At 39.6% G+C, this 13,004-nt stretch overlaps 1 protein-coding gene across 1 annotated transcript in view; it reads left to right on the top strand.

Annotated features, from left to right (window-relative positions):
• The window catches only part of SLC22A15 (solute carrier family 22 member 15), a gene marked incomplete at both ends in the record, with an annotated part of 31,231 nt that extends 18,851 nt beyond the window's left edge, over nt 1–12,380 (top strand). The window contains 7 exons of the mRNA XM_080612649.1: nt 793–1,008; nt 2,230–2,370; nt 3,133–3,218; nt 4,562–4,682; nt 5,595–5,667; nt 8,998–9,186; nt 12,294–12,380. Coding sequence (XP_080468775.1) covers nt 793–1,008; nt 2,230–2,370; nt 3,133–3,218; nt 4,562–4,682; nt 5,595–5,667; nt 8,998–9,186; nt 12,294–12,380 — 913 coding nt within the window. The remainder of the gene's footprint in view (nt 1–792; nt 1,009–2,229; nt 2,371–3,132; nt 3,219–4,561; nt 4,683–5,594; nt 5,668–8,997; nt 9,187–12,293) is intronic.
• Between the last annotated feature and the right edge of the window lie 624 nt (nt 12,381–13,004).

The raw sequence follows: 13,004 nt of genomic DNA, 5'->3' as shown, positions 1-13,004 counted from the left end.
TATAAGAAAGGACTTTTTTTTTTTTACTCCAAGTTTCACACTGCCTCCCTCCTACATTGCTTGAAAATTACTCTGTGCAGGAAATACTACCAGTTTGGGGTTTTTTTTTATTGTGGGGAAGAAAACCTGTTCCTTTCCAAGCTCTTTTCATTTACAAAAGCACAGATTCAGTTTCTTTTAAATTTAAAGTGGAAATGTCACTTCTGGTCAGAGGCAAAAATCTTAAAAAGCTTCTGGCAAAAGACTGAAGCTTAAATTACTTCTGGGAATCTGAAAGTAATAGATTTGTTTTGTCGGCTGTGTTGGAGTTATAGATCTATCAAGTGAACAGTGCACATGGGGAGCAAGAGCATGACCTTTGCACAACCTCTGCCTTTCTGTCTGCAGGAGAGAATTTGGGGAAATAGTTGGGAAATTAGTTGGGAAATAAGAAATGGAACACAAGTTGGTGTTACAAAAACTTTGTCTGTTACTTGTAACAATGTGGTGAATCCTTAATTCTCTGAAGACAGGGTCCTAATGATACTGTAACGTGTAGTATTGTGCATGTATGTATGTGTATATATGTATACATTCAACATAACTTCTTGGTATCTAAATTGCATATGACTTATGTTCCCTTTCCTTTCAACATGCCTTGTCTCTGTTTCAGTAAGTGAACTTTATACCTGAGGGGTTGTTTGAAAAATTCTTTGTTACACTCAAATGTATTTCAGCTTCATTTCCATGGCAAGTCAGCCTCACAGAAAGAAAAATCCTAAAGCTGTCTGTGTGTATGTGTGTGTATTTCAGATTCATTCCAGAGTCCCCCCGCTGGCTCTATTCCCAAGGCCGGCTGAATGAAGCAGAAGATGCCCTCTACCTCATTGCAAAGAGGAACCGCAAGCAGAAGTGCACTTTCTCATTAAAACTCCCAGCAGAGAGGAGCTCCAGAGAGGCTGGCAGCTTCTTGGACCTGTTCCGTTACAAGATTCTCTTGGGACGCACCTTGATCATGATGTTTACCTGGTATTTGAAATACTTTCTAGTCCCAGCTGTGTTGCTGCTGCCTCTTTTGAGTCTTTGAGAGAAAATGTTGCTCACCCTGCAGATTACACTTAGCCTGTATGATTAGGGATGCTGTACCTAAAAATGATCCTTTTATTATAGTATTTGCTTAGTGCGTTTCTAACAGGAAGCCATTTTGCCAGTCTAGTTGTGAGGTGTTTTATCTCTGCATTTTTGTCATGCTTTGAAAGTCTCAAGTTAGTTAACTGCCTCTTCTTTTCTGACCCTCAAAGGCTGCTGGGGTTAGTCATGCTGTTCTTTATCCCATGCTGTGTCAGTACTTCCAGTCACATGGATTATTCTTGGTTTTGTGTATAAGGAGCCCATTAACAGGGCGGTAGCCTACCTTGTCAGATGAACATGTTCAACCCATGATGCTCTAGTCAGCTGCAGAAATCTAGTTGCAAAAGTGCCTGTTTTGCTACAGATAGCTCTGCTAGCCCTGAGGTCTTTTGCTGCTACTTTGAAATAAACCTTGTGTATGATGTGCCGTGAGTCCTCTGGCATTTCTGTTCATACATTTGTTTTTATAGTGCATGTATTTGAGGAAGGTGTATTGATTAAGAAGAAAACAAATGGCATCATTTTGTTAGTGGACAATACAGAGCTGTTTTCCTGTTGCTTTTCCAAAATGGTTACTGCAGGATAGTTGATTTTTCTGTTCCTTAAATGAGAATTGCTGATTTCCTGCAAGATGAGTTAGTTACCAGTTCCTTTCCTCTCTGTAAAGGTGACAGCCAGGCAGTGATACAAAAGAAAAATCAAAAGATGGGAATGAATAAAACTAGACCAGAGTGTAGAAATTAAAAGAAGGTGATGTGTTGTCTGAACTGTTTCAGAAAGGGTTTACACACAACTGGAAAAGCATGGATGAAAGTGCAAGCTGATAAAACAAAAAAAAGGACCAAGACATAATTTCTCAAGTCAACTAATATAGTCATATTTCAATTTTTTTCTGGTTTATGCACATTCTTCTCAAGTGTATTCCTAAGATTAGCTGAGTAATAAGTCAGGAATTGGCATGGTTTCTTTCCCTAGGAAGCACAATATACTTGTAGGGTAACATGTTAGACCTTCTGAAACTCTAAATATGGTTTTTTTTCTTATAGTTATGATTTTGCCAGACCAGTGCTTTGATTTGGCAGGCAAAGTGGCAGCTCTGATTTTTTCTGTCTTTTGCAGGTTTGTGTGCAGCTTGGTTTACTATGGTCTTACCCTAAATGTGGGTGACTTGGGTGGAAGTATTTATGCCAATTTAGCCCTTTCAGGGTTGATAGAAATCCCAGCATACCCAATCTGTATTTACTTGATTAACCAAAAATGGTAAGTGCGGAATTTATTAACCCAAACCCATTCAGGGTTTTATTTTGTTATAATTTTACTCAAAGATAGGTTTCCTGTATATTGCATCTCCTAGTTGATATCTGTGTGTGGATCTTCCTGCTTCAGTCTGAAGGTGCCATTGATATGTCTTTGTTTCAAATAATGTTTAACTTGTTCTCAGTAGCTCACTTATTAATGGCTCAGATGATGCTGATCCCTTGGATCAGTTGAACCGAGCTGTGCTAACGCCATGCTAACACAAGATGGCATTCTTCCCACCTCTCTCTCGTAGTCCCCATTCCCACTATCAGGTCAGAGCGGTTGTAACTAAACCTAACTAAAGCTGTCGTGTGGTTTCGTGTAATAGTTGCTTGTGTGCACTAGTATGTGAGCAGAGCCATTGATTCAGATATTCAGCCTTTTCCTGAGCCATGATACTCTGAACAATGCCTTTCACTTTTTGTAGAATTGACCTCCCAGTCTCTTCTCTCTGTGTCTCCTGAGGAGCTTTACAAATGTGCACACACAGTGGGAAACAAATCAAAATCCTAGAAGTTGTCAGCCACTGCATATCAAGACTTCTTGGTGCTCATTTTAAGAGGGCAGTAGAAGCCATTTAAAAATGTGAGAGGAAGTGTTTGTGGGAGATGGCATTCTGGATTCCCAACTGCAAATAAAGAGGCAACGTGAATTTAGAGGATTTATTGCTCTGCAAACTACAGATCTAATACAAAATAAAGCTTTGTTATCCTTGCACATCAGGTTTGGTCGGAAGCGAACACTGAGCACATTTCTGTTCCTGGGAGGATTGGCTTGTCTTATTGTTATGTTCCTTCCTAAAAAGAAAGGTAAATACTTTTGTTTCTGGAGTGTGTGATGAGAATTGTTAAACACAGCGTCTTATAACCTAAGAATTTGATGGTTGCTACTAGATTAGGTTCATACCACATGTGAGTCCTAATTTTTGAAGCCAGAGAAGGTCACTCACAAAAAGGCTAAGCAGCAACCTTTCTAAGATCTTACAGAAAGCTTGTTGGAAAGGGTTGGATTTGAGCTTTTGTCTTTGGATTCTGCCCTGTATTTCTGATCACATCAGTCACTCCTTTCCAGTGTTTCTGACTTAATCCCAAAAACTGATGCTATTTGGGATATCTCCATAAGCCAAATGATATGTTGGTGTAAGTAGTATGCATGCAACTTCTATTTATCTCTCGAAGTGAAAGACCAATGTCAAAAGATCTTAACTGATTCTTGGAGCAAGTTTCCATCTTTTCCTCACTGCTCTGTAATGTTCAAGACTGGTATAACTGTGGTATTAATAACGTGGCCACATATATTTCAAGAGAGAAGTCTGAAAATCTTTTGAAGCAAGGGGTTTTTAAGAAATGTGAAATTAAATGTCTTTTTTTGTACACACTCTGTGACATTTCTTCATTTCTGAACTTCTTCAGCAGGTTAGAAACAAAATTATACCATGAGTGGTTTTTCTTTTTAAAACTAGGTGCATAAATTCATCTCAGCTTGTAACATTTGTGCATGTTTAACACCTGCCACAAGGAGAGAGAAAGCTGCAAAGGTTTGAAGCATGATTCAGAAAGATTAAACGCTTATGATAGCGTGTCAAAGTTACTCTAGATGGCTATGAATCTGATAGATGAAACTTTTAAGAGGAGCAACTCAGGTTTCCAGAAGTAATCCGGATGATAGAGCCCAGACTCAGATATTCTGGTTAAGCTGGTACCTGATACCAAGTATATTTTGCATATTAGTTCAAGTAGAACATATGAAAGAGATTTTCAGAGCAGAGGACTGTGAGACCGCAGGAAATAATCTGTGTGCTGAACTGCTGAAGTTGGCCAGGAGCAAAGTGCCTTAGGAAGCATGATTTATTCGAGGCAGTAGTGGTTTATTCTGTAGCCTTCCTTGATAGGCGTGTAACAGTGTCTTCTGATGTGCCTGGTATAAGTGAGTAAGCACTGGCTGTTCTGACAACAGCATCAAGCCCATGTTTCGTTCTGTACTTGAAGGTATAGATTGCCTCGGACAAAATGTCCTTTAATAGAAAACTGCTTGGCTGTCAGCAGATTCTTCAGTGGATATTCTTTTCACTCCATGCTGGTGTACGATTGAAAAAATTAGAGATGTATTTGAGTGCTCAAAAGCCTTACAGGGATCACATTTTCTCTGTCAGATACTGGAGTGTTCGCAGTGGTGAATAGTCACTCTCTGTCTTTGCTGGGGAAACTGACAATCAGTGCTGCATTTAACATTGTCTACATCTACACATCAGAACTTTATCCCACAGTGATCAGGTAACACAAGTTAATTTTAAGGTCTTCATTTTTTTCTGGTCTCTTACCTGATCACCTTTACTTCTCTTTTTTTTTTTAAGTATGCCTTTTAATTTGAGGTTTTCAGTTGCATATAATGATTATATGTAGTTTTACATGCTCAACTTCTTCCCATATCTTTTCATTTCCTCTTCCCTCAAGTTTGCTGTGTTTCTTCAGACTAACTATATTCTTTATATAACAGTAAAATAGTTCTTTGGCTGCTTGGTGTGCTCACAGCCCTCTCTCCAGTATGAGGATAACAATAGTATTGATGATACTTCTTTAATGAATGATATCTAACTTTTTCAGTGCTTTATAAGCCACACAACTGTATTAAACATTCATGCTTGCTTAACCACCAACACTGAACATGACTGGTCAATAAGCTTTGTAACATTACCTTGATACTTCATAGGCCATAGGTTTCACTAACTAGAAGCAGAAGTACCCCATGCTTTTACTGACAGAGCAGACAGAAGCATCTGTCATATGGATGCAATTTTATTAGATATTTTAAGCAGGTATTGTTGTTGATGATCTGCCACCAGTGAAACTATACTGTGGTGTTTTTCGTGGGTGGGCAAGTCTGCTCATAAATAGGATTTGGATAAAGGAATTTAGCCAAAGTTTCAGGAAGAGAAGTGCATTAACTGAAATTGCACTTCTTTATGCCTCTATGTGTACGTATGTTAGAATCCTGAACATGAAAGGGTTTTGTGCTTCTAAGCACAAAGCATGTTTTAATTCCTGTCTTGGGATTCTTTCACTTACATTTGACTTTGTCAGTTACTGTGGTTGGGGTTATGACTGAAGTGTGGGGTTTCTTCCTTGCTCGATGGCCCTTTTCAACATGCAAATGTCACTGATTAATGACTTTTCTTTGCTTCTCAGAAATGTTGGAATGGGTGCCTGCTCCATGTTTTCCCGTGTTGGTGGAATCATTGCTCCATTTGTCCCTTCATTGGTTTGTTTGAACTTCTTACTATTATGTATATTTTTGGTTTCTGGCTCTGACTTAGCAGAGGCCTACAGAGGTGGGAATAATTTGGATAAGTTATGTGTATAAACTAAGATGTGTAAATTACATGTCTTAACACTAACATGGTAGGCCAAAGGTATTGCAGTATAATCTGTGTGATTAGACAAAAACTCAACATTATTTAGTTCAGAAGGTGTTTTAGCCCTATAAGAGTTTTGGGACTTAGCTGATGGACTTTAGCAATACAGTAATTTCAGTTTCAAAATGGTGATACTCAACTTTAAAGCCTAGGTGAGTAGTAAGAAACCCACATAGTTAAAAGATCTTCTGCATGAAGATAAAGCATATGGGCTTAACTTATGTATCTGAGAATAAATTCATTTTCCCATCACTGCACTTCATCAAATATCTATGGATTATAACTATCAGCAGAGTGGTTTATCCTTCAATGAATGAAGATGGTGATGGTGTTCAGTGGTGGACTTGGGAGTCCTGGGGGAATGGTTGGTCTTGATGGTCTTAAAGGGCTTTTCCAACCTAGTTGATTATATGATTTTATGTGGAGACTTGATATACCAGCAAAACTTTTGTGCACAAACTTCACAGCAGTCTGTTAGGGCAAAGAAAATTCTGAAGAACAAAACATGGGCATGATACTGTTATTTTCCTCTATGTTCATAGACTTGTGCATGCAGGTAAAAGTGTGCCAGGTTTTCACACTAACTGCTTGCTCAGGTCAAGTGACAATTCCTTTAATGTGACATTTCATCTGGAATAACTTCCTTCTCTGCCATTTGCCAGCTTATGTCAGGCAGAGGGCTAGCAAAAGGGCAGATGAGCACAGTGAGCCTTTTAATCTACTGAATGAAACACTGGGTAGGTGAGAGTGTGAGCACTTCTGGGGTACGCAGGCAAAGCCAAGACTGGTGCAGGTCTCCCAGGCAGGTTTAATGGGCAGCTTTTATGTCGCATTTGAGGCATCTATTATGTTGCGCCTAGCAGAGATTTTGCGCTACAGGAGACAGAAGTCTTGGATCATAATGTTTGAAGGCATCCAGTTAAAGTGTAAATAGCTCTGTTTAAGTAACAAATTAACACTGATTTGAGCAAAGAAGTATTTTTGTGGTTTGGAATTTCTTCAACTATTTTAATGCATTTTCAGTATCTTTTGTCTGGGGATGTTATAAAAATGGTAGGAAGGGAAAAAGTTAATTGCTGAGATAAGAGATGAAGTGTTGCTCTTCTACTTGATCACAGCCAGTCATTTTCTCAGTTTAGAATTGCTTTTTAGTATACAAAGTGAGCTTTTTTGAAACAAACAGCTAAAATCTTGCCTTTTAAACAAGCCTGTGTTACTGTTTGTCTGGAAGTGAACGTACACATTTTGGAGCTGTGTTGTAGATGACTCATATTTTTGCACACACCATCCCCTAGAGTAGTTTTGCCTGTAACAAGCCATATAAAAACAGGAAAAGGCATCAGAGGAGTAAAATCATTGCTTAGGCTGTAGGGATAACAGGAAAGCCGAAGGTCAGCTGAAGCTAAAACTAGCAAGGAGCATAAATAGGGATTCCATCAGCTGAAGGTAATCTAGAGAAAATGTTTAGACTGATGTTAAATGGGATGGACATCCTGTTGGTGGATGAGATGCAGTAAGCTGAAATAATTTTCCTTTAGTCTTCATAAGCAAAGCCTGACCCCAAGACTGTGCATACCAGCACTGTTGAGGAAACAAAGGGCCAGCAAGCACTGGAGGAGCAATAGGTTCAAGAACATTTAAAGCTGAAAGCTTTCCATTCCATGCAATAGGGTTCCCTAAGTGATGGTGGAAGAGCTGGCAAGAGGTAGTGAGGCAAGTGACCATCATCTGTGACAAACTGTTGTAGAGAAAGGTCACTGGTAACTCTTGGGGGAGGCAGGTGATACAATGTGCCTCTTTAAGGTTAGAAAGTGGATCCAGGGAGGTACACGCTGAGCAGCTCAAACTTTGTCTCAGGAAGATGATGTGACGTGGCCTCTCAGAATCTGCTTCCGAGCATATGAAGGCCAAGAAGGTATTCAGGACCAGCAAATGTAGATTTACTAAAGACAGTTTGCTCTCAGCCGGTTTGGTTTGATAGCCAACTATTTCATTGCAGAAAGTAATATGGATGAGGAGGGCTGGGAAGGCTTTTGACACTGTCCTGCAATATTCGTGTTTGGAAGCTGAGGAAGTGTGTCCCGATGGAAGGCATGTTAGATTTGACTGTTGCATGTTTACCAGGCTCAAAGGAATAGTATTTGCTAGCTGGTGACAAGTGGAGGACAGAATACATCCTCCCCTTATTTCTAGAGAATGCAGAATAAGGAGGAGCAATTGACGCACCAAATGGTAAATCTTGAGTGTGATTTTTTGGGCCAACAAGAAGAATAAAATTCTGTCTGTGGTATGGACTTATTACATGGTCAGTACAGGCAGGGAACCAGTTGGCTGAGTAGTAGCTTTGCTGGAAGAGACCTGAGAATGGCAATGGATGTCAAGTTAAATGGGAGCTAGCAGTGTCCTGTCATCACAAACAGGCAGGCTTCACACTGTGCTATGGCAGGCCCAATTCGGTATGTAGCCCACAGATTAAGTTTCCTCCCAGTTCTAGAGGGATGTTGAAAAATTGGGAGGATCCAGTGGAGGGTAAACCAAGATGGTCAGGGCTAGGGCCCATGGCTTCACATGAAAGCTTGAGGGAATATGGCACCTTTGATCTTCCTAGCAGTGTGGAACAGTTCAGCAGGGGTCAGTGGGACAAGTTTTAGCCAGGGGATTAGGTAGGAAATTTGGAAAATATTCTTTTAGAGGTTTATTGCAGCCCTAGAAGAGCCTACACAGAAAGACAATCTGTCCTTGGAGTTTTTTCAATACTTGCTTACATAAAGATAAGATTGACCTGGTCTAGTCTTGGCTGTAGTTGTGCTCAGAGTAGGTGCTTGGCTAGGTGACCTCAAGAGATCTCTTACAACCAGCATGTTTATGACTGTGATATCTCTTTCCTACTACAAAGTGATACTGCATTTATTAAGTAGTACGTATGTTATGGACAAGAACTGAGTATAAATTCAGCAGCTATTTCTTTAAAGTCCATCCCTAAATCTGTGTTGATCTAATAGTATTGATAACATACAATTGATAATATTGGTTAAAAAGAGTAGGATAGGTAACTTTTATGCTAAATATGAATGCAAACACTTGCCAGATGGAATGGTTGTCAAGGCTGAGCTCTTTAATATGCAGTATGAATTAGAGGGAACCAATCTCAACCTAACTCTCTTCTTTTTTTACAGAAATCTGTACAGTGGTCTCTGCCTTATATTGTCTTTGGAGCAACTGGTCTTTTGTCTGGACTCCTAAGTTTATTGTTGCCAGAGACCTTAAACAGCCCTTTGCTAGAAACTATTTCAGACCTGCAGGTATGCTCGTACTGGAGGCTGGGTGATGAAGCCATGTCATTGCAAGCCCTAGATGGCTCTCAGGTATATTCACAGTTTGGTTTTTTTTCCTACTACTTTTCTGTTGCTGTCCGCTTGAATATGCCACTCTAAATAGATGAGGATAGTGATTCTTGGCCTGTGGAGATTAAGCCACAGGGAAATATAGAAGGTAGTTTAGTAACCCTACTGTCACATCTGAAATGTATCTGGAGTTGCAGGCTGAAACGCAGCTGGGTTAATTCCTCTTCTCAAGGCCAAAAGCTTATGATCTTTTCCTTTGGAGTAAAACCCTCTCTAATATCTAAGATTGCTGGAGCATGCTTCATGCAAAGCTGGCCATTGAAGTTTGAGAAGTCTCAGGTGTTAAAGAAAGCAGAAGCCTGTTTGTGAAGAGCTGTTCTAAAAGACAGCACACTACTGCCTTGACCCGCACTGGCTGTTCTGCTGTGTCAGTTGTTAGGTCTATCCTACAGAGTCTTTAAATGGGTTAAGGCTAAACTAACCTCTGAGATCTGTTCCACTGTTGATTCTGGGAGGTGAGTTTCATTGAAAACATCGGAACTACAAAACTTCTAGGCATAAGCATAACAAAATGTGGCAGCAGGATGTTTTTCAGTGGGGCTTCCTTGAATATTGTTTTTTCATATCACTTTATGCTTCATTTTGTCTAACTTCTGCACACCTTTTGAGGTAATGCACGTCTTCCAGTCATGTGGAGGACTGGCTTTGTACACGCCTGCACCTCTGAGACTGGAGTGAGATTAGAGAGAAGTATCTCTGGAAGTCCCTGGAAGTGTTCACAAACCATGTAGACAAGGCCCTGGGTGGCATGTTTTAGTGGTGGCTTTGGCAGTCCTGGGGTAACGGCTGGACTTGATGATCTTAAAGGTCTTTCCCAACTGAGTTGATTCTGTGATTCTATGAATTTGGGTAAGGTTTTAATGCTTAAATCCCGGTCCCAAAATTTTAAGTATTGATGGGCTAATCCAAATAGAAGTGGTCAGAAACTTGAAGGGCAACTCCTAACCAAAAATGCTTGTTGTCCCGTAAGGCTGCGATGAGATGGGATCCTTGTGACACCTTTTAATTTGATTAATTTTTGGTCTAGGAGTCTGGGATTTGCAGGCATTCATAAGCTTTTTTTCACAGAAATCAGGAGGCAGAGTAACTCTTATTTCTAGAATGAGAGCAGTTGCTTCTTTTCAAAGGCTTCAACACACTGCCTTGTTTCCCAATTTTAGCTGTAATAATTCTTGACAGGACAGCACAGTTCAGTGACAAAACCATCCCTGAAGAAAGCTTGAAAGAGGCAGCCCTGTAACGATTAATTTTATACTTTAGCTACTTTACATGCACATTTTACAAACATTTTTAACCATACTGGATAATGTGTTATGGCACCACATTCTTGCTGGCTACACAAATCCATCACATGCACTTACTTCAAGTTTACACCAGCTGCTACTTGGATAATTACATCATTATTACATCTTAACTGTGCAGATGGCTTACTAACAACAAATAATTCCATCAGACAGTGCAGGTGTTACAACTTAGAGGTGGGGAAATGTCACATTTTCATTTTCCTTTCTAACCAAGTAAGTTCAGTACTGCTCTTTGAGGTGACAAGTATAGCCATCTATCAGTATGTGCCCAACTTGGTTCACTTATGTCACAGGCTGCTTAAAAATCCCAACCTGAACAGGATCCACAAAAGAGGGAAAAAAAAAAATATTTTTGAGGAACACTTTTCCCCAGATAGATTAAAATTATTGAATCTAAATTAAATAAAAGTTGGTTCAGGCCTGAAGTTAGCCTGTAACTGAAGTGAAGTCATATCTGGAATGTCCGTGACACATTAGGGGTTTATTTTAAAGCTCACAAAGGACTGATAAAAGGGAAAGCTATTAAACATTAACCTTATTTGACAAGGCCATGGAGAGGTCTCATGAAGCCGTGGTAAGAAAGATGTAGAATTATTTCACATACTCTGAATTCCCCCTGTGGAATTCATTGTCCTTTTGTACCACTTTCAAGATAACATGTGTTCTGGTTGCCCAGAACGGAGGTTTTGTCCCTGTTAACATACATGAATGTGATATTCAAGTTGGACAGCATCCAGTGATAGCCTGACTTTCCTCAAATAATTTTAGAAATCCAGAAAGAAGCATAACATGATTCCCTTTATATTTTCTGACAGGTCTTAGTGCTCAAACTGTTTGAAATTCCTTTGCGGTTAGCGCACATTGCTGTAGCAAAACTCCCTCTGAAGACAGATCTAAAGCTACAGATTTTGCTTGCATGGTACTGTCAGTCGGGAACATGATTTCCATTTCTCTATTTTTCACCCTCTCTCACCCTTTGCATATGACTAAGCAGGCAGAAGTCTTAGGGTGGATGGAAGCATACTGGAAAAAATCCTAAATAAACTGGATGGAGTTTATACTTTTTAATTGGAATGATTTGTATCCATTCCATGGAAAAATGCTATGCTGGCCAAATAAGAATTAACTAGCTGTAATAGCTAACTTTAGTTTCTGTATATGATATAAATTATGTTGCTAAAAGGACTCTGGCTGGAGTAGGTATGCCTACAATAGGGATTTTTCTCTCTGAACATACAAAGTGCTAATGTTCTCTTCCCTTTTCTATAACCTCTTCACTTAGTATTGCAGGAGGATGATCTTAATTAAACTTGCATAGGAAAATGCCCATGCTACACATGGAAAAGTAATAATTCAGATGGAGAAGCTTTTATCTAATCAAGTAATCTGTGTGTTCTGAGCCTGCTTCCAGTAACTCACCATAGAGTAGGGGCCTTCGAATGAGTTTAAGAAAGCGGAACAGATTGTCACTTTCAGAACCATTCCAGCTAGTCGCTGTCCTGCATATATTCTCTTGTGTACTGATGGAGCAGAGAAAGACTGTCTACTAGAAACCCATCTCTTCTAAAGATGTTTTGAAGAACCAAGGTCACAAAGAAACATCCATTCACATATACTGTCTTTTATAAGTTTTAATACCATGATTTGACCTATGTTTTCTTACTTTTTCTCTTCTAGCATTCCCACAGAGGTGTAATGATTGATGCTTATGTATTTTTTTGAGAGAGCTTCTGTGCTAACCAGTGACTTTGATTTTATTTCTAGTCTGGAGACAAAGACAGCTCTACAGGGAGTGGAAGTGAAGACGAGGAGTTTTATGATGCTGATGAAGAGACTCATATGATCAAGTAATGAAAAGAAGAAACACTGTCCTATTTTATGCCTTTTCTTACTTGTCTGAGCAGTCCAGCTGTAAGATGAGTACTGAGGACCTTGCCTGTCAAGCAATGTCATTGGGCAAGTGCCTGTGTTTCTCCTGAGTAGCAGAGGGGTTTGAGTACTGTTCAGGCTAATTACACCACTGATGCTCTCCATACCAGGCAGCCATTCAAATTCTTATGGTTCATGGTGACAGTGCATGGACCATAGTTGAAGCCAGGTGAGACAGCAAGGGTAGGACTGTGTATATGTGAAGCCTGGGAAATTACCTAAGCTTAGACATGTTTGGACAGCTCATCAGTGCACATGTTTGTATTGTTTTCAAGGTGGTTGATTTTGATTCAGTATAAATTGATAAACTTGGAAACATCCACTGTTTGTTTTTATATACAGTGAAAGTGGTCTCAGAATGTGCTGTGTGCTACTTCAATGGGAAGAAATTCCTGAAATTGTATGTTAAAATGGCTTCTGTGTATTGAATAGGGGAGAGGCAACTACTGAACATAAGGTTTCTCTCTCTCCAGATAGGCACCTGTATAAAGTTATAGGGTGCACCTGGTTAGTCATGAGCTGTGCATTCATTAAGTTATAATGGAA

This window comes from Psittacula echo (assembly GCF_963264785.1).
Source record: "Psittacula echo genome assembly, chromosome: 3".
Taxonomy (NCBI): domain Eukaryota; kingdom Metazoa; phylum Chordata; class Aves; order Psittaciformes; family Psittacidae; genus Psittacula; species Psittacula echo.
This window is presented reverse-complemented; position numbering and strand designations above follow the sequence as displayed.